Source organism: Ooceraea biroi, chromosome 1, assembly GCF_003672135.1.
Source record: "Ooceraea biroi isolate clonal line C1 chromosome 1, Obir_v5.4, whole genome shotgun sequence".
NCBI classification, from domain to species: Eukaryota; Metazoa; Arthropoda; class Insecta; order Hymenoptera; family Formicidae; genus Ooceraea; species Ooceraea biroi.
The window spans coordinates 23,148,748-23,170,665 of NC_039506.1; the positions used below are offsets into that span (position 1 = coordinate 23,148,748).

Consider the following 21,918-nt stretch of genomic DNA (forward strand, 5'->3'; position numbering starts at 1 on the left):
ATTATTTTATGCAGTTAAGTAGGTATTTTACATATTCCGCAAGTTTAAATTCAGAATCTTACTCCTCGATTTCGGAGTCGTACATAATTATTACGACTAAACATTTTATACGATCGATTAATTACTCTATCTTCAAATCTAAATCTAGAATCTCAGTCCTCAATTTTGAAGTTACAAAATGCTAAATAATAATCACGATTAAAAATTAAAAATTAAAATGTTTAACTATTCCATCCTCCGAATATAACTCCAGTATTAAGCTTTCAGCCTCGAAATCATCCCAGATCCATCTCAGAGTCGCGCGCAGAAATCACGATTGCAATGAGTCTCGGGCGGCGTCGGGCGCGCGTCTTATCGCTTTTCGTGGCACTCCGCGACTTTATTACAGGTTGTACCCACTAGTCGACACGGGCGTGTGAGTTGACGTGTACGTACGCATGTACACACGCGGATTGCGGCTCGTTCCGCTTTATCAGTTAACGCGACTGCGAACAAACGAACGAACGAGCGAGCGACGCGATACGGCACGACACGGCGCGACACAACGCGCTGTCCTACATTTCCAGTCGCACGTACGTACACGACAGTGCATACCGCGGCAGGTGCCTGTCAATCGTTCTCTCCTAGATATTCCGGTCCCGGGGTTCGCGCGCCAAGAGATTCACGGCGCGGACACGCGCAAGCAGAGCCGCGGCGAGCCTCGTTGCACGCGGATGCGTCCGGTTGTCGTGCCGTCCGTCGTTCCGCCCGACGCGACGATGTTTCCGGAAGCGAGGGTTCTTTCAGCCACCACCGCCGCCGCCGTCGTCGCTCGTCGCAGGTGCGTTGTCGATCGTTAAAGATCCAGATCGACCGATCGCACCTGCACGGGCGCGCGCGCGCGTGTGCGCGCACGCGATCGCCGAATCTGCATCTCGCGATTCAGGACGCGTAACTGTGTGCGTGTGCGTGTACTTTTCGTCGTCATGTCGGGGCCACCGTTGAGCGCGGAAAAGTGAAGGTAAATCGTCGCGGGTAATTCGCCACGTTGAGATTTTCTCTTCGCGAGTTTCTAAGTCGATTGACAGGTCTACTGTAACAATAAAATGATAGCGAGCCTACATTTATTCGCATCTAAATTCAGATTGTTATTATTATGTTCATATAATTTTAGGAGGGAAGTACAGTTGGTTTTTACTAGCTTCAAATACTTTTACTAGTATTCGCTGTTATTATGCGTGACATATCAATTAACATTTTATGTGAATTTATCTGCAGTTCAATTTCTCACCCACTTCTCCTAAAACATATATCGCAATCTCAAAAAATTCGAAGAAAGAATTCGCCGTGTTCTCAATAACGGATACATTCGTTTCGCTCCGATCGCTCACGGATCATAGCGGATCTGCCGCGACCGCTCGCAGAGATCGATAGATCTTCCCGTGTGAGTGGATTTTCCGCTTGTATCGCGATATCTCTCCGATAAGGTGTCCGTTGTGTTTCGTCGCGCGTGGCGATTTACTTGAGCTGATCTCCACCGCTTCCATTATCCAGCGGCTCACGTTGATCATTGTAATTAGCATGCGGCTATTGTTTAGATTAACGATCGACGGTGCTGCGCGTTGGCCATCGTAAATTCCTCGCCAGATAGTTTCGCTGTGTGTCTCGGTCTCTCGCTGGCGCAATCGCACGCATCCCTGCGCGCTTGCATAGCCGAAAGATGAGTCGTTTCTTTACGACGAACAATTGTGACGAGCAAACGTCTCCCTGCCGAGTATTTACAACAATCGTCCTCGACCGTAAATCTATAACATCTAGCATATCGCTCTTATCGCGGAGACAAACTGTGCGATTTGTGAGATTACGAGATATGATAAAGCGCTCAAATTAATCGCGGCCGCCGTGATTACAGCTTGAAAAAATCTTTTAAAAAATGTTTCAGTAATGCGAAATGACAGAGTTTTTGAGATTTCAATGATTGGTGAGTTAGTCATACGCGTGATGAAGAAATCGCGAAAAAATTGGAAAAAGCTACAAAGCTATTATTTTAAGTAAAAAGTAATCTTTGCAAGTAATCTTTATCTCGTTGATAGCGTTCTGTGAATATCAAGGTATTCCTTCTTGCTAGAACATGTTTTTCTTTGCTATGTTTCGTGAGTTAAAGCAATAGAATTTTAATTACGAAGATGAAAAAATTATAATTAATTATTCTGCTTGAACGAACCCTCGTCTTCTTTTATCTTAGCGATTCATCGATCGCTTTGCATTGCATTTTGCATAAACACCAATAAAATAACGAACCAGCAAATAAATATACAAACGAAACAAGTCTTCCTGAATACTACAGAAATTATTTTCTTTTTAAAATGTTACATACAACTTTTACATTGCGTCTATATGTATGCGTACATCTTTCTTATATCTACTTAATTAATTAAAATTTGCTTATCAATAATCTTACTAAGCAAACTTTACTGAATATTAAAGCATTTTCATTAGTGAGAACAAACAAGAGAGAATTCAATGCAACGGTGATCATGTCGCGGCCGTCGAGTTTTCCTCATCAAACGCGATTCGCTACATTATTCGAATTCCGTGAGGACGGATGCGCGGCACGCATCGCTAGAGCTCCTTCGTGACACGGCCATAATAGCTTCCGGTCAGATATCCAGCGGCGCTCGCTTCCGGTTCCCACCCTTCCACAACTGCGGAATGAAAAAGGGGAATTGGTTAATTCCCCTGTGTTGTTATAGATGTAATCGCGGCGCAAATAACGTCGTAAATTCCAGCCCGACGTATGCGATTTTTCCCGACACCGAGTCGCCGTCGAGTTGTCGTGCTGACGTTGACGAGAACGCGCTCAAGCCGTTGTGCAACGTGCATGTAACATTGTGATAGCGGCTAGCACGCGATTGCTTTCGATGTTTCGCAGCGATTGTCTTTATTACTCTACAAATGGCGGGGATTCTGCGAGATATCGTCGGACCTAACGGAAATTCGGGAAACCGTAATAACGAGCTGCGATTCTATTTCATCTGCTAACGCTACCGTTATCAAACATCTTCCAGACCCCCTCTCTAGCTTCTCACGTTGTGCACGGGCTTGCCCGCTAATCGAAATGATTATCAGGACGCTTTCTAATTTCTTGATGATACAGTGCAGTGCCTGCAAGTGTTCCGTCAATTTGAAGATTTTCGGAAGACCTGCGTTTGTTTTACAGACACCCGTTGAGTAGGTGTTCGCGTTAACAGTTTTGCTTTGTACGCGGGTGTAACTCGACGACAGGTGTACACACGCGGCTACGTACTGGGTGTCAAAAATTAAAAAGTATTCTATCTCGCACACTATTTTCCTTCCGCGTTGATATTAAAACAATCTTTCTTTGTTCAAGTTTAAAAAAAGGAAAAATTTTGATTAATTCTTTTAGAATACAATAATTCTTTGCAGACATTTTGATAGCTAAGTAAAGCTATCTTGGAGGGGAAATGTTATAAAAGAATACATTTTTATTTAAAGAACTTTTTATAATGTAACATTAATTATATAATTTTAATTTTAAGTTTTATATATTATAAAAAATATATATAATTAATAATAATTTCTTCATATTGCTCGTGCCATTTACGTATCTAAAATCTCTGTTTTTATCATCGGAATTTTAAAGCGCAGTTTCGAAACCAACATTCGTACGCACGGATACCTCGAAACGAAACAGAAATATACCACACCTGTAACGGACGGAATACATTAATGAATCCTTCTTCACCTGACTATCGGTCACCTGACTCATTTCCTGCGTTGTTGAAAAGCCCCCCGGTACGTTTAAAATCGCCGATACAATTGTGTCCTGTGCATCCGCTGTCGAGATGTAATCACAAACGCGAACAAAAACCCGTCGTTCTCGTTACGCGATTACAGAGAACAGCAAAAGCTATATAATAGCGAATGTGTGTATATACATCTTTATAATTACTTATTTTATATTTACATATTTACTTATTTATTTTATTATTACGACATAACAATGCAGTTTATGATATGATAAATAACAAATATGTACATCAATTATGTGACTATAATTTTCAAGGAATATGTTCCATATGTTTCACTAGTGTTCGATTATAAATTTAGGACTGTACAGAAAAATATAAGTAATTATTATTGACGTGACATGGAAACATTTATATTAAGTCCTTATACTCGTTGCCCTATAAATAGCATTACAAACGTACGGTTTGGTGCAATGAAGTGAAGAAGAAAGGACGAAAACAGTGCAACCAGGCCGATGCAAGGTGCAACACGTGCTCCTCGACAGCTGTTTTCCGGTTCAAGTTCGGACGTTAAGTCCATTTTTAATTTTGCGCCCGGATGCACGTTCAAATAACAATAATTACAACGCGACACGAGAGTTGAATGTTACCCGTCCGTTACAAGACTCGCGAGTCATTCATCGAAACGCGCGGTTTATTCAAGTATGAAGGGCACGTTCCGAGGAATATAGAACAGAATAGATTATCACAAGAATTATTCTATGAACTCTGGACAGCGCGAAAGAGTAATTCATCGGTGAATGTTGTTTGCAGGTAATCTGTTATTTCTGCCTGATGTAAGGAACGAGAGAAGAAAAGTGGAGGAAACGGCAAGGCTTGCGTTAACCACGAAGTCATCCGATCCAGCCATTGCCATGGAGGACGAGGACTTCGGTTTCACGAAAAGAAAAGATAACATCCTTAAGAAGATCCTCGTCGTTAATAACGAGCAACCGGACGACGCGGGAAACGTTCGTAATGCCGAACACTGTTCTCTATCTAAGGTTGGTCCTTTGCTCGCATGTAGCGTAAAGAATTTTCATGGCATGCACCTCATCGCGAGCATTAATAATTAGAATCTAATAGAAACTTGGACGGAAAGATGTAATAAATAGATCCATTCATTCTTGACTGAATATTATCTACAATGACATAAAAGTGGTAGAAATCAATAAGGCAAATAAAATTAAATAATTAGAAATAGAAACAGATTATGCGAAATTTGCTAGCGCTTTTTAAATAGCTAAAAGTTGCTAGGGAGAGGCAGTTTTCAAATATAAAAAAACGCAGTCTTGGGTTTTGCGAAGTTTCACGAAGATGATAGAAATTGCATAAAACTTTTAAAATATACGCTATACAAATACGAGGACAGATTGACGTCTACAGCGTGATAAAATGCCATTAGACGTCGGAAATCGTTGGTGGTGGTGGAGGAGGATCAACAACACCAGCGCCTCCGACCAGGGCCGGAAGCGACGACCGTGAACGCGCATCAACCGCCGCTGGCTCAGTCGTGCCCAACACGCCGGACATACCAAACGTGGTGGAGTACCATCTTAAAGTCAAGCCCAGGTCAACGACGAGATACTGCCGGCCCGATAACTTTCCTGTGAGTAACGCTTAAGGCTTAAAGATTTCTACCGTGAACGCAGGTAGAAGAACGCGCTTAGAATTGCAGAGAGGGTCGACCCAGCGTTTCTATTAGTTTTGTTGATCGTCGGGATGTTTGTCAAGTATTGAGCATTATTCTTCCTGACTATCTCGCAATCCTTTTATCCGGTGTTTTAGTGAAATGCATAACTTAATCAACTTACTTCTCATTTGGTTTTCTTTAAACTCGTTCCATTTAAAAATGTAACATTTTGAATCGTCTCTTTTTTGTCCATTTTTAAAAGTTTTTGTTAGATTTGTAGTTGATTGATTCGCGGACTTAATTAAGTTGATTAATCTTGGACTGTTTAATGGTTGAGACTGAAAATATAACACATTAGCACTAAAACATGCAATTTTGAAACAGAAGGAGCAATCTGAAGAGATGAAGAAGGAGAAGAATTCAGCATCATCCGATGATAAAAAGAAAGACCTCGTATCGAAGTTGTCGCGTCTATCAATAGATAATAACGTCTTCGAGGGTTCTACTGATCTGCCACAAGTGTTTCAGGTATGATTTTCGAGGCAAAGTCTTGGATATTTTATTAATAATTGCTCTCTCTCTGCTTCAATAAGATACGAGCGGTCGCAATTTAATCATATTATAATACATGCATAAATATCCCTCAATCTTATGTTAATAACGTGATATAATCTCATATGTTACAAGGAAGTCATTTTTTAAAGAAGAGGAAAGCTTCGATATAAAAAGTTACCAATCATTTAATTTAATTTAATTTAATTTAATTTAATTAAAAAATAATTTTAATTAGTTTATAATATTATTATAATATGTAATATTGCATAATCAGTAGAATGAATTTTCCTAACAATTTTGAGTTTAGCGGTTTAACTTTTGATTAAAATTCGTAGAGGAAGAGAACGGAAGAAGAGAATCATCGTCATTAAAATTTCAAGATTCCGTGATGCCAGTCCTTAGGCGGTACGTTGCGCGTCAGAGATTTTAAATAGGCTGTTTTCAGGTGAAGTATCTGGGATCCCACGATGCAAGAGGCCTCTGGGGCATCAAGCACACGAGGAGGCCCGTCGATAACATGGTCTCCGCCGCGAAGGCCTTGCCGACCAACACGATGCTTCCTCTCATCAAACTGGTGATCTCCCAGGAGGGAGTTGCCTTGTTACCGTTGGACAAGAGGAAGCAGGATGCAAATCTGTCGAGGATGTATCCGATCGAGACAATCTCCTATGGAGTACAGGACCTCGTTTACACCAGAGTGTTCTCCATGATAGTCGTTCGGGAGACCGAGAACTTCCGGAGGATCTCGCCGTTTGAGTGTCACGGTTTTGTCTGCGAGTCCAAGTACTATGCGAGGCAATTAACGTACGCCCTCGCCACAGCGTTCGAGATTTACTCGAAAACCGTAAAGGCGCAGGAGAAACTGGCCCAGGTCAACACCGCCAAGAAAAGATTCGCGATCGATCTCAGAAGTCCCGAGGAGATCGAGGCGGATCTCACAATGGACTCTGAAGCATAGTTTTAGACACCTGCCGTTATTCATTAGACTAAAGTATGAATAAGTGCAAAGCTTGTTTTTTTTAATTTGAAGAATCTTGAAAAGTCCTACACAAAAGAAGTAACGAAGTCAGTTCAATACGCGGAGCTTGACGAAAAATCTATTCGGAAAATATTCGATTTAGCCCGATCAAATGAAGTAGAGTAGAAAACGAAGGATTATATCGTCGACCTAATTAAACCTTTTAACTCAGAAAATTACAATTTTACAGAAAAGCCAAAAAACTGAAAACTTTCGTGAGACTACGAATCTTATCTTAAATATCTCAATTTTGTCAAAAATTGGAGTTAGAAGGTTTTCTACTTAGACCGACGATATTCCAAATATTCTGTAGAAAGGACGATACAGGGTAAAAAATATAGTAGGTTTTCTCATCAAAAAGTATTACCGTATCTCTGCTGCAGAAGAAATGCATTTATATCAAGTCAATTATTTTCAATTTTTCACATTCTAGTACTTTTTATATTAAGCATACAGACTATACATATAATAAATAAATATTTATTGCTTGAAAAATTAAATTTAGAACAATATATAATACTATTTTTCTAGCAAAAAACTAAACTTGACAAAAAAAGGAAATTTAATATATTTCTGATAAAGTTGAATTTATTACAATGCATTTATATAGTAATCTTATAGGAAATCGTATAGAATAAACATACAAATATTACAAATATCGAAAAATTCATCAGGAAATATTAATAGTCATAGATACGATCATTATATGTATTATCGAGCATATTAAGTATATCATTCCTATTAACAATCGCGAAGAAAAAAGAAAATTTTTTTCACATTATGAGAAATGCCAATAGACAGGGTGTCCTCCCAGACTTACCGAATCATCGCTTCAGGGTAAACTTCTGGCGTCATTCTGAGACGAAAGTTCCTCTGGCAAAATGTCTGGGACACCCTGTATATACATATATATATTTTAATGGAAATCAGTGATATCGGTTTAGATTTGCTCGCTTAACATTTCATCAGCGACACATTCGAAAACAAAAAATATTTATTGTCAGAGTCTTGTTATATAGATATGAGTGTTCTTCTTTTCGCATAATCGTTGCTTTATTATATTATCGGCATTGCGAAAAACTGGATGGGTCTTGCCTATCTCAGACATGATGGCTAGCTGTCCAAAGATATCAAATAGAAAACAACGATGGAACGCGGGAGTTGTGGATGATGTTTTAAGCGTCGTGGCGACTCGTGCGATTTCATGAACATTTTACGACAATCGACCAATCGGACGATGATTTTGGATTTATTTCTAGCCGCTTTGTGTGTGCGTGTGTGTTTTTAGCTTAAGTCATTACATTGAAGCTACTTTTTTACTTTTCAATGTCGATGACAACTTTCCAAGAGCACACATAGATGACCCGAAAAAGCTTTTTCCTGACTGTTTAAAGCACTTTTATTATAGAGTATAGTACTATAGTGTTGTTTCTTATATGTTAAGTTCTTATATTAAGTTAAAAATTAATTAAGTTAGAATTGTAATTAATTTAATTTAAAGTACAAGAGATCAATATCTAATCTAACAAGAGACCAATATCGATACATATCAATCATCGTAGATGCATAATGTTGCCAATAATTCTGTTTATATGTTATCTGTGTAAATATGTTGCCTCTGTTATTATTTTTAGTCAGTAAACTTTTCTTTCTGCTTCATTTCTTTTATATTTGTTCTATTCTAATTTTTGTACATGTTGGGCTTGGGACATCCTGTGTAACATTTTTCTTTGTATAATAATAGCTTTGCGCTTTAATTGTAAGAACTAAATGTATATTCACACAGTCTGTACTTATCTTGTATTAGCGATAATGTACATGAAACTTTTATTTTATTGTAGAGCTTTTCTTAATAATAATTATCATATATGTATTTTACTTATTTTCGTAATTTTTGTTATGTATTATTTTTATATTTGCATATATAATGCAACAAAGTAAGAGGAGTTGTTTTCGATTTTTCTGCAACACTTTATTTTCAATAGGTTAATAACAGCTATAATCATCTAACATATTTATACGCGTAATTTATACGCTATACAATTTACATTTTTCTCGTATATTGACACTGTACAAAATTTTAATTTACACACATACATATAATTATGCGAGATGATATAATACATAATATTATACATTACATGAGCGACAATAAGTTAAAAGTTTAGCACTATGCACTGTCTACTTGCCGTTTTGAGCGCTCTTACAAAGCAAGCAAATATAATAAGCGATCTACAAGCAATAAATGTTATCTTAAACATTAAATGAAGTAGTAGTATAATATGGTACTTCGAGCACACCTAAAATTGGGAGAAAAACACTAAGTTTTCTAAAAAAAAAACCTAAGAATTTTCACACAAAAACACTCCCAAAATTATATCCAACCACCTCACAATCAAGCCACAAATGCTAAAATTTTAACATTTTATAACTCTCCCCAAAATTTCTAGCGCATCTTAAATTGGGAGATAATTTTTTCAGACTGTTGGTTTTTGAGGTGGTTGAGTATGAATTTAGGAGTTTTTGTCTAAAAAATTATCTCCCAATTTAAGGTGCGCTAGAAATTTTGGGAGGAGTTATAAAATGTTAAAATTTTAGCATTTGTGGCTTGACTTTGAGGTAGTTGGACATGATTTTGGGGGTGTTTTTGTGTGAAAATGCTTGTCCCCAATTTTTTGCTTATTTTTTTAGATTTTCTTAATTGGAAGAAAATCGGGAGATTCAAAAATTTAGCATTTTCGTTGTATTTTGAGGTGGTTAGGTGTGATTTTGGAGGTTTCTGTTTGAAAATTCTTAGGTTTTTTTTCTCTCAATTTTAGATGCGTTCTAAGTATCATATTATACTACTACTACATGAATTTAATCAATCTCGAAAAAGGCAAGCTGAAATTCGCTTTATGTTTAAGCAGAATTTATTATTTATTTTGGCTAATTACGACATCCTGTGTTATAAAGTAAAGTAGAAACCAAACGTAGTTTCCAAACGAGGAGCGTATAAATGCATCCGTTATTGCCGGAATAACCTTTCGCGGTTTGTTAATCTTGCGTTTCTCGGAGACGGCTTTCTCGGAGACACCGTTTCCGCATCTACTTCAAGAACCTTCGTGACATTTTCCTTTCCTCTGTTCTGATCCGCTTCCTCTTCTTCCTCCACTTCTTTTCCAATTTCCTCGTTCAAAACATAATATTTTTCCGATTCTTCACACGGTATCGAACTTTCTGTCCGTGTACATACGAATGTCGCCTGTAAAAACAAAATAAAGAAATGTTTTACGATAATAATTTCGCACGTCTGCTGTGATTGATTGAACCAGAACAATTGATGAATAATCATTGTGTCTAACACGTTAAATGTCGAGCAAATGTTCTGTGTCTTAGCATTGTAATAAAATTTACATTGTAATAAAATTTTCACTTTAAGAATGATTAAAATATATATCGTTAAAAATAGAAATGTTTAATTATTTTATAGTGTACTCTTAATTTTATGTTATCATCATAAGATTTTTAGAATGCTATAATACAAATATTAGAATTTATTCGTTGCATTGTTAGATAAGTGTCGGCTATCGATGACCCGCTACTGGGAAATCAAATGCTAGTAATTTTCATGATATTTAATTTGTTAAATTAAATTTTCTTGATGATTATCTCATTTTGGAAATATAATAAAAAGCAAAATGATAATCAAACGTTGCTGATAAAATATCGATTTACCTGATTGAAAACTGTCTCGCCAGGACAAATGAAACTCCATCTGATCGCACCTCTCGTTTGCGGCATGCACACATGGAATATTTGACATTCATTCTCCATGTCGGCATAATACCCGTAAATTCTGTCCTGGCACGAAAACGTGTCGACGATATTCTCGCGAATGAGGGTTGCATTGTCCGGCAATAGCAGACCGCCAGTTTTGGGGGGCTGAAAAAAATTCGATCGGAAAAAGATCCAAGTATCGTGAACGCCGCATTCGTCGCATATCGATAATCTTGATGAACAACATCTAAAATAAAATTGCGACATGAAATGATGCAGATCAGTGTTTAAAAACCTTAAATGCCGGAGTGGGTCTTCTGGGCTTCGACTGTTGAGGCAAGCTTAGAGTTACTGTGACACAGCTGACAAGTAATAACACGGCGAGCAGCTTCTCCCGCGCCATGATTTTAACGAGCTGTCGCGAAATACGTGTCTCCTTGTGTTATCTATTCAAACGCCGGTGGTCTCTCGCGTCACCGGGTGATGCTTCCGCAGCGAATGTGACGTTTTGTTGGAGTTCTGTGTTCGGGGATTCTGAGGAGACTGGTGATATGATCCGCAGAAGGGTGTTATATAGCAAACTGCGTGTAAGGATCTTGAATATTGTATGAATAGTCGATTCTCGGTACGGTCGAAATCAGTAAATTCATCACGTTTGGTCTGCCAATGACCATCGTCAGACGTCCACATCATCCTCGAAGGCCCGATGCAAATGCCGTTGCTTACGGCCTGATGATGTGCTCATTTGGCAATTTTTATTTGTTTCACTTGCAAAAAACATACAGAAATATCTGCTTGCATTGCTTGTGATTCTCTGCATATGAACAAGTAGCTTCAAAAAGATTATATTTCCTAGTTAAATTGACCTAGGTCACTATATTCCTGATCTAGTTAAATCTTATATAATTATTGAATTTATGAATTTATACATATCTACTTTTTTTACATTAATTTAAAAAATCATAGAATTATTGTCTTCTTGAAATATTTGAACGCGAGCGTGCACACGATGCATTACTGCAAACATAAATCAGCCCTTCATGTTTATCCATGAACACTTCCGTGTTCTTGAACTCACTGAGGAACTTTCAAGAGGAACTTTTTCCCTCGACGATCGTTTTAAGCATGCAAAGTAATTTGTACTTGCGAAACGACGTAACGTGTCCCACACAAAACATTAACAATACGTTGATAATCTATAATACGGAGACATTAACAGTCAGACGCGCGTCCTTCTACCGAAAAAGGATTATTTCTAAAAAGAATCGGTCGCAATGAATCGTCTATGAGGGTCCCGGAGAGACGTGCATCTCGAAGGCCGGATATAAATTACATGCTCTCGGAGTAAACGTGCCGAGAGCCACCGAAACTCTTGCGTGACAATTCAACTTTTCGGCTTTGGTCATCACTCTTCGATCGCGTACCTCGTGACCTCAGCTTGCATCGCATCAGCTTCTACACGGTGACTTTTCCTCTTTTATCCGAAACGCGAAACTCTAGTCCCATATTGCACGATTGGCCGTGTTCCAAATGGAGTTCTTTTCTCTTTCTGCGGGGTGTTCGCGCGAATTCGGCCGTAGAAATTCGAGGGCGGCCCCGGCCGAGCCTCTTATCTTAAGGCCGCGTTGCGAGCGGCATTTCTTCGGGATGTGAATACTTAATGGCTTCCACGGCGGTACGTAGCCGATGATTACGAAATCGCGCCTGCTTTTGGTCATTGACAATCAACACCACGAGAGAAACGTCCGAGAGATTCGAGAAACATCTGACATTTCCCAGAGATAACGATTTTTCCCAGATTTAATAGCTTTTCCGTAAATCCGTAGTTGAAGAATTTTATATTTCAATTATAAATATAATTTTTTGCATAAAGAAGATGCACAGCGTTGGGCGTTCTCACAAAGCGCTATTTAATTTGTGATATGTTACTGATATACATATATTATATTAATACGACCAACAAATTACATAAATAAATTAATAAATATAATTAATGTAAATAAGAGACAATACATACCTATATCGTCTCTTTTTTATTGTACTAGTACAACACAGGCGCGCGCTATTTTATTTTTCAATACTATTAATGTTTTCGAATAATAATATTCATCTATTATTTATTATATGCACAATTATCACACTCTACCAAATTGTTAACCTTCACGCGAAGACATTTAACACGGATTTTTAAGAGTGGATTTGACATATTGCGAAAAGTTTTCGATGATTGAAAATCCTTCAGATTTAGAAATGAAAAAGTTATCGAGCTTAAAAGATTTTCCTTTTCCGAGGAATTCTGTGATATTTCTATTGTTAGTTGGCACATTGCCTAGATTCCTCGAATATTAAAAATCCTTTAAACACGCAAATGAAAAAGTTCTAGCCATTAGAAATTTTTTCTTTTCCGAGAAGTTCTGAGTTGATGATATCATTATTTTTTATATTGCCTAGAGTTCTCTGCTATTGAAAATACCGTAAATTTAGAAATGAAAAAGTTCTCGAGTTTAAAATTTTTTCTACTCAGAGGAGTTCTGAGTTGATGACATCATTAATTTTTATATTGCCTAGAGTTCTCTGCTATTGAAAATACCGTAAATTCAGAAATGAAAAAGTTCTCGAGTTAAAAATTTTTTTCTAGTCAGAGGAGTTCTGAGTTGATGATATCATTAATTTTTATATTGCCTAGAGTTCTCTGCTATTGAAACTACCGTAAATTCAGAAATGAAAAAGTTCTCAAGTTTAAAATTTTTTTCTTCTCAGAGGAGTTCTGAGTTTATGATATCATTATTTTTTATATTGCCTAGAGTTCTCTGCTATTGAAAATACCGTAAATTTAGAAATGAAAAAGTTCTCGAGTTTAAAATTTTTTCTACTCAGAGGAGTTCTGAGTTGATGACATCATTAATTTTTATATTGCCTAGAGTTCTCTGCTATTGAAAATACCGTAAATTCAGAAATGAAAAAGTTCTCGAGTTTAAAATTTTTTTCTTCTCAGAGGAGTTCTGAGTTAATGATATCATTAATTTTTATATTGCCTAGAGTTCTCTGCTATTGAAAATCCTGTAAAATCAGAAATGAAAAAGTTCTTTAATGGGAAAGATTTATTAACTGGGTCTATGAATAAACATTTGCATAGGACTGTCCTAACTAACATGGATTTTGGATTGCGATATGGACTATCAATACATTTTTGCAAATGACCGTTGTAACTATTAATATGGATTTTTGATTTCGCTTATGGTTTACTGATATACATTGAAGATGGTCTAACGAATAGACCGAAACGTTTGTTGATTGATTTGTACTCAAATTAAATTGTATTAAGCACGTACATCTTGCTTCGCTGTGATTATATTATTGTACATTATTTGAAAAAGTTTAGCCTTTAGAAATTTTTCTTACTCCGAGTAGTTCTGATACTTTTATATTGTTAATTGGCATATTGCCAAGATTTCTCGACTATTGCAAATTCTGTAGATTTAGAAATGAAAAAGTTATCGAGCTGAAAGATTTTTCTTTTCCCAGGAGTTCTGTGATATTTATATTGTTATTTGGCATATTCCCTAGAGTTCTCGATGATTTAAAATTCGTTAAATCAATAAATGAAAAAGTTCTAGCCCTAAAACTTTTTTTTCCGAGGAGTTCTGGGGTATCTATATTATTATTTGGCATATTGCTTAGAGTTCTTGATGATTTAAAATTCGTTAAATCAATAAAAGAAGAAGTTCTAGCCATTAAAATTTTTTTCTTTTTCCGAGGAGTTCTGGGATATTTATATTGTTACCAGTACAACACAGGCGCGCGCTATTTTAGTTTTCAATATTAATAATATTTTCGAATAATAATATTAATCTATTATTTATTATATGCACAATTATCACATCCAAATTGTTAACCTCCACGCGAAGACAGCCGCGCGATGGTAATCGAAACTGAACAGAACGCACAACGCGAATATTCGAAGTTATCAAAAGTAACAGTGCTAATCGAGATAATCAATCAGCGTCGCGGAAAAGAGGCAACAATGATTTCGATTTGATTTACCACGGCTTTTTTAAGAGTGGATTCTAATGTGTATTGTAATTCGAAATTTACATATTTTATTCTTTCACTTCTTTCACTTTCTTTCACTGTAAAAGCTATAACAAATTTGACGAATATCTCTCGGAAGATGATATTATTCTATTATTAATGATGCTGCATCGATGCGCCATAATCGCCGCACAAATCTCGTCTGTTTATCGTTGAATTGATCAGCAAGGTAATACCCTAAAAATATCATTACTTCTTAAGGATTCCACTTGCATTTGTCTACATCGCGCTATATGACGAGGAATACAAAATGGTCCACTGGTGCGACTGAAGAAGGTCGTATAATTCGTATACTTAAGCTCATTTTAGACTATGCAATATATTGCGCTAGATTTGATGCAATTTCTTGAGCACTCTTTTGCTGCAAAAATTGCTTGCCATTTAATTGTGTTTTATACTGTACATTTTATTAGACGCAAGATTTGCGCAATATGCACTTGTATATGCAATATGTACAAATTGAAAACATAGAAGTATTAGTTATATAGGAATAGCTTGCTTAGTAATAGGAACATATACAGGGTGTCTGACATAAGGCGAAAAACCTCTCGCCCACAGGTAGATCTCGTCAAACTGAATTAAAAAGTCCTGTACCATTTTGCAAACAACCACGTAAAATTTCGGGTAATTAAGTAAAGAAAGTTCGCTAATTCAGCGGACGCGATTGGCAGCGAGGGAAATAGGCATGAATGAAACGTAAAAAACGGCTAGCCGCGTGCGCGACGCGAACGTATTTCGAAAAACGCGATAGCAGCAAGTATCGGATTACAGCGGCAGGCGAGACAACTTTTTGTGCTGTACATACAGGGTGGCCCATTTTAATTTATACAGTCGATTTTTTAAAAAACTAAAAGAGATACGAAAAAATGTTTCAGACAGACATGTCACGATTTCGAGGGGGACATAAGATGATACCATTGGTTTGACCTTGAATAGTCGTTTGAAGGTCACGCGAAGATCACCTTCAATTTCTTAAATTGAAACCCCAACTTTTTATTGCAGATTCTTATTCTCCATCGAAAAGTAAGTAACTTTTGTCTGAAACATTTTTCCGAAAAATGTCATCTTATGTCCTTAAAATGTCCTCAAAACTCATCTTGAAGATCATTTTAAGGACATAAGATGACATTTTTCGGAAAAATGTTTCAGACAAAAGTTGCATGTTTTCTCGCGTAGAATCCGAATCCGTAATACAAAATACCATGTCTCATTAAAAAAAAATTTCAGAATTCTAACTTCCGGTCTGAAATTTTTTTTTAATGAGACATGGTATTTTGTATTACGGATTCGGATTCTACGCGAGAAAACATGCAACTTTTGTCTGAAACATTTTTCCGAAAAATGTCATCTTATGTCCTTAAAATGATCTTCAAGATGAGTTTTGAGGACATTTTAAGGACATAAGATGACATTTTTCGGAAAAATGTTTCAGACAAAAGTTACTTACTTTTCGATGGAGAATAAGAATCTGCAATAAAAAGTTGGGGTTTCAATTTAAGAAATTGAAGGTGATCTTCGCGTGACCTTCAAACGACTATTCAAGGTCAAACCAATGGTATCATCTTATGTCCCCCTCGAAATCGTGACATGTCTGTCTGAAACATTTTTTCGTATCTCTTTTAGTTTTTTAAAAAATCGACTGTATAAATTAAAATGGGCCACCCTGTATAAGAAACGGCTAGCCGCGCGCGCGACGCGAGTATCGGATTACAGCAGTAGGCGAGACGACGTGTTCTAAGAAACGTGACAACACTTTCTCGGCAACACGAGCGCGTGAATGAGACGCTGAGAAATTATTGTCCACGCGTCGTCTCGCCTACCGCTGTAATCCGATACTCGCTGATATCGCGTCGCGCGCACGACTAGCTGTTTCATTCACGCCTACTTTCCTCGCTGCCAATCGCGTCCGCTGAATTTTGTTTACTTAATTACTCGAAATTTACATGGTTAATTGCAAAATGGTATAAGACTTTTTAGTTCACCTTAACGAGATCTATCTGCAGCAGAGCGATTGGACACTTTACGTGGGACACCCTGTATGTACTTCTTGTATTAGTGCAGACAGTTCAACTAAAAAGTATCTCGAAACGTACAAACCATGACGCATGCCAGCAGACAAAAAATTGCTTAGGAATAGGGTTTTCAATATTTTGTGCAATTTACGAAACACATGCAATTTGCTTGCAATTTGTGCATGATATTCTGCAATATTTCTTGCTTTAAAAATTGCGTAATACCTATATTGCATAGTCTAAAACGGGCTTTAAACTGTTAAAAATACTCTCCGCAGTAACGTGATAATTTTTTTATTTTTTTCGTTAAACATGTGACATCTGCAACGGTATTTTTTGTAAAAAACATACAATACACACACGTGCGAAATACTCGTATATACTTTATTATCAAAAATTTAAATACATACATACTGTCATTATTAGTCGTTTGCTACAATAAATTATTACTGCAATCGTATAGAAAATTTGAGAAAAAATGTGTAGAATTTTAAGATGCTACGACGAACATTTCGAAAGAGATGCCGAAGTTGAAACTTAAATAACTTATCTGTTGAGTCACGATACGAGTAATAACATGTTCTACTAATTATAATAGCTGATCCTAACGAATTTCTCCGCCTGACGAGCTAGAACAGGTACTCGTAAGTAACTTTGGTATGACTTAAGACGATTATAAAGGAATACTATTTGTATATATGAACATAGCTTTTACAATTTTCTAAGCAATCTCTCATTATCCGATTGTCGTTAATTAAATTGAAGATGATCGAGTAACATACATGCGATATAATAAATTAAATAAATAAATATTGTTGTATCCGGGTTGGTCCCGTGCGAGGGGGCCACCCGGTGCAGCAAGGAAGTCGGCCCGCGATGACTGACGCTGGTCTCCATGTTATCCATACGAGGATTTAGCCTGGTGACGATAAATAAACAAGGGATAAACAAAGAGATCGTGCCGACAAGACGTGTGTTCCTTTACTCTTTGAGCGCTGTATTGTTCCATAATAAAGTTCAGTAATTTTGGAAGTAACGTGTCTTTTTTCTCGTGCGAACGCGTCCCGTGAGTGAGAGTGAGTGTGTGTGTCGGTGAACATCGCCAGGACATAACAATATAATGCAATAAATATAAATAATATATTTTAAATATTTTTTAAATACTTTCTTGTTAACTCTAAAATAAATAACAAATGGTGATTATAATTATTTTACGAAGCTTGCGTTCAAAATTGTGTTCAATATTGTTTCTTAATATTAATATTGTTCGCGCAAGATGTTTGTCGTTTATTCAATAGGACGTTATTTCGGTGCATAAGCGTGATAAACGATCTCCTGAGGTGTCTCGTTTGAAGACCGTCCCCAATGATCGTGATCGTCGTGATCGTAGTGATGCTGATGTTGTGCGTGCTCGTAGTAGATGACTTTGGCAGGAGGCTGATTCTTTTTTACCTCTATCCAAAATCTAACGGCGTTCAGTATTAACGAGATAATGGCGATAACGAGGAACTTCTTTTGCAAGTGCAGGCTGATGAGTTGTAGCAATATGGTGATCTTCGATTTCATCATCATCATCATTCCCATTAATTTTCCCATCATTTTCTTCTTCCCCCTCTTCTTTTTACGTGCCATTTCTGAAAAAGAAATATATATGCATTATGTATTATTACATTATGTAAATTTATAGCAATGTAAATTTACACAGATAAAAAGTTATAGAATAATTATCTTCGGAAAATACATGAGTTAATAACTGAGAAAAAACGAATAGCATCTTTTTTAGGAGATGCAATTTTGGCATCTGAAAAATTTCTTTTAATTATAATATAAACTTTCTCTTTTTCTCTTTTCTCTTCTCCTCTTTCTTTCTTTCTCTCTCTCTCTCTCTCTCTCTCTTTTATCCTCTTTGCCTTCTTCTTTCTTCTGCTTCTCTCTTTTCTTTTGTTTCGTTTTCCTTCTCTCTCTCTCTCTCTCTCTCTCTCTCTCTCTCTTTCTTTTTCTCCAGTACCATCTCTTTCCTTTTTTCTCCCTCTCTCTCTTAATCTCGACTAAAGCTCACGAGAGGCAATCTGGCAGATGCAACACAAGGATGGAGGCGCATTCTTCATTAGGTTGACCCACAAACCTTAACCGGGAGTATTTCGTCTGATTATTTATGGGCCACACGTAATCGCTTGCAACCGGTATGACTTTCTTAAAAAGAGTCACGCACGAATAATTTTCGTGGCCGAATTTTTTCACAAATACATCTGCCGCGTCTTCCACGACGAGATCGAGATGCATCCGCGAAAATGTTGATCAGTCATCGCCCGTTTTTTCTCGCTGATAAACGTCAAATCGATACAAGTAGCGGCGAATTAGCGTAACGTCGTTTGTCGAATTAACTCAATTTGTCGTCGGCAATTTGCTCAGAAGTACCGTACTAATTTTTTGTACGCTCCAAAAGATAACGAAGATAATGTATGCGGTACCGTTATCGTCCATCTGTCGAAACGAGGCTTTCGGTAGACCGATGATTAATATCTCGTTAAAATTCTCTAATACGATTCTCTAATACGATTATCTCGCGAGTAAAAATTAACCAGGCTAACGTTCATTTTTCTTCTTCCCCACGATTCGTCCGTTGCGTTTTACCTGTTGATCTCTGCTGGAAAAGATCGCTCGGATCTTTTGTCTCACATAGTGGCGAGCGACGTGATCGGTACCGTTACTGTCGATTTGCCTAAGTCGTAACATTGAATTAGTGCAAACTGCATTGCAACATTGACGACACGCACGCGCAGCACAATCGCGTGCGCGAACGGAAAACATTTAAACAGTTTGCTATTGACCCAGAAAGGGGTGTCTCGCGGGACCGATCGCGCGTTAACTTGCGGTTCACCTTGTCTCCCTCTTTTTCTCTGTCAGCAGCGTTCGTTCTAATTTTTGCATTTACGCACGCAATCGCACCCAGTCGACGTTAACGTTATGCACAAGCACGGTAAGGAGGTTCGTTCACCTTTACCGTCGCCCATGCCTCGGGGTCTCTGCTGTCCACACGTTCGCCTTGTCAATGCGATTTGCTTTGCTTTGCTTTGTTGCGTGATCTGAGATGCAGTTTAGTTGAGCGTTGAGTCGTTCATTCATAGTTTCCATTCATGATCACCGATAGTACTTCCCTTTCCTCTCAGTACCGTACTATCAAGTACGGTATTTCTATTCTTGTCGTAATTTACTCAAACGCAATTAGGACGTGCAGTCTGACCTAATTAATGGCATTTTTTGTTGCATTTAGTAGTTTTCAGGCAAGGCAATTGATTATATTTGTCAAATTCGATTAATTATAGCTAGAACATTGTGCCAATTGATGACTATTTTTCTTGTGTAATAATTTATAAAGGTCGATTAATTATTAAATTAATTATAATTACAATAGTGCTGTAATACAAGTTTTATTATTTAATATAGGTATTAATTACTATAATTAATAGTACTAATAATAAATTAATAGTACCAAATAATCAGTTTAAATTAGTCATAGTTATAGCTAAGACTGATGACTGATGACTGATGACTGACATAAAAGATGATTTCCATAATTAAGACGTAATATCGAATGTAATCAGAAATCTTATTCGTGTAAAGAATTATGTGTCAGAGATGAGACTCATAGTAAATTCGTGTGAAGAATTATGTGTCACAGATGAGACTCATAGTAAAATTACCTAGGTTCTTTTTGATCTTATCCGCTTCCTTGATGCTCGAGATCACACTGACTACAATGGCATCATTTAAGAAAAACGAGAAGAACAAGATGCATAACGGAGTAGAAATGAGTGCGGTAATTTACAGTGCACTCGGGTGAACTGACTTCCTGTCGTTACATCTCCAATAAAGGAGACAACTACGAGATTGGTAAGAGCTAACCGACTTTGCTGAACGATCCTTCTTTGACAGAAAGTCCCGATATGCGTGGGCAGTCTTATTATGCACTTCACGTGCAACCTTCTTGGTCAGGGATTTGAATTACGAGGTCATCGATCTCGTTCAATGACAACTTAATTATGTGACATATTATTATTCAATAATACATTAGTTATTTCTGAGAGAATTGGGAGAATTCACAAAGTTCATGTATTTTTAAATCTTTGTAGGCATTACTTTGTATGTTGTATACTGCTGAATATTAGCAAGAATATATTGTTAAAATAATAAGATGGACTAGTTAATTGCATAAGTAATTAATCGAGAATTAAGCTGTGTGTTTTCTTTTATTCTTCGTGAACAATATTTATCAACAAAAAGCATCTCTCTACTATTACAAAATATACCGATATTTAAAAAAATCGATTAATACACCGATATGAAAAAAAGATATGATTAATTTCTTTTTCGTTGGCATCTACAATTTTGCAAGTTTAATTCTTACCCGTGTTGTCATCTTGAGCATCATCCTCCTCGAAAAATCCTCTTCCGCCGGTCTCTTGCACATCATCAACTATCTCCGCGAGGATATTGCCAGCTTCTTCAATCACCACGCTTACCGGCGGTTCGCTCTTCTTCCCGGTGACTTGCAATTCGATCTGGTCCAGGTCGCGGGCCAACTTCGTTCTGAGGCAATGTCCGGTACTTTCCGCAAATAAACACTCCAGGACGGTAATGCCATTATTTTCATCGCGATTATTCTCCTCGCAGCGGACGTGCAGAGCAAGTCCGAGAACCAGGAAGATCACCGTGATTATTCTCATGATCGTGATTTTGTTCTTCCCTTCGAATTTATCGATTTTCACCGCGATGCACCGTTCGCTATCACCACCGAAAGTTGCACTTTCCGGTGACTATCCTGGCAGCTACAGATTTTCACGTCCGTCACCCTCTAGTACTCCGTTTTTTTCTGATCTTGACCGTCTCCCGGTGGCCTTGGACCGCGTGTCACCGAAGTGGTTGTGGAAGGTGCGTGGTCGAACATATATGTGACTCGTGGTCCCTTCCATCCCAACTTCCGCCAATAGTGGGTATGGTTTCGTTGCAAGTCTAGTGGGCACCCCTCCACCATGGTGGACTTTTGTGGACACCACAACC

The 21,918-nt window shown here is 37.5% G+C and overlaps 3 protein-coding genes across 7 annotated transcripts; 1 reads left to right on the top strand and 2 right to left on the bottom strand.

Annotated features, from left to right (window-relative positions):
• Positions 1 to 608: 608 nt before the first annotated feature.
• On the top strand, positions 609 to 8,872 carry LOC105283461. Of its 5 annotated transcripts, none has more exons than XM_011346230.3 (5): positions 609 to 1,000; positions 4,563 to 4,792; positions 5,194 to 5,397; positions 5,806 to 5,949; positions 6,422 to 8,872. In XM_011346230.3, exons 2-5 carry the CDS (start codon positions 4,664 to 4,666, stop codon positions 6,932 to 6,934), a joined length of 990 nt encoding a protein of 329 aa, XP_011344532.2. In that variant the 5' UTR covers positions 609 to 1,000; positions 4,563 to 4,663; the 3' UTR covers positions 6,935 to 8,872. The 5 variants fall into 5 exon arrangements, with proteins under 5 accessions (XP_011344532.2, XP_011344531.2, XP_011344534.2 ...); XM_011346229.3 differs by lacking the exon at positions 609 to 1,000 and adding an exon at positions 1,011 to 2,986; XM_011346232.3 differs by lacking the exon at positions 609 to 1,000 and adding an exon at positions 2,993 to 3,210.
• Positions 8,873 to 9,800: 928 nt separating this feature from the next.
• LOC113562005 lies at positions 9,801 to 11,156 on the bottom strand. The gene is made up of 3 exons (XM_026969859.1): positions 11,049 to 11,156; positions 10,712 to 10,918; positions 9,801 to 10,238 (listed from the first exon to the last, which is right to left on the bottom strand). The coding sequence occupies exons 1-3, from the start codon at positions 11,154 to 11,156 to the stop codon at positions 10,002 to 10,004; spliced, it is 552 nt and encodes a 183-aa protein (XP_026825660.1). The 3' UTR covers positions 9,801 to 10,001.
• A 6,884-nt stretch (positions 11,157 to 18,040) lies between these two features.
• LOC113562081 lies at positions 18,041 to 21,584 on the bottom strand. The gene is made up of 2 exons (XM_026970255.1): positions 21,266 to 21,584; positions 18,041 to 18,491 (listed from the first exon to the last, which is right to left on the bottom strand). Exons 1-2 carry the CDS (start codon positions 21,582 to 21,584, stop codon positions 18,160 to 18,162), a joined length of 651 nt encoding a protein of 216 aa, XP_026826056.1. The 3' UTR covers positions 18,041 to 18,159.
• Positions 21,585 to 21,918: the final 334 nt, after the last annotated feature.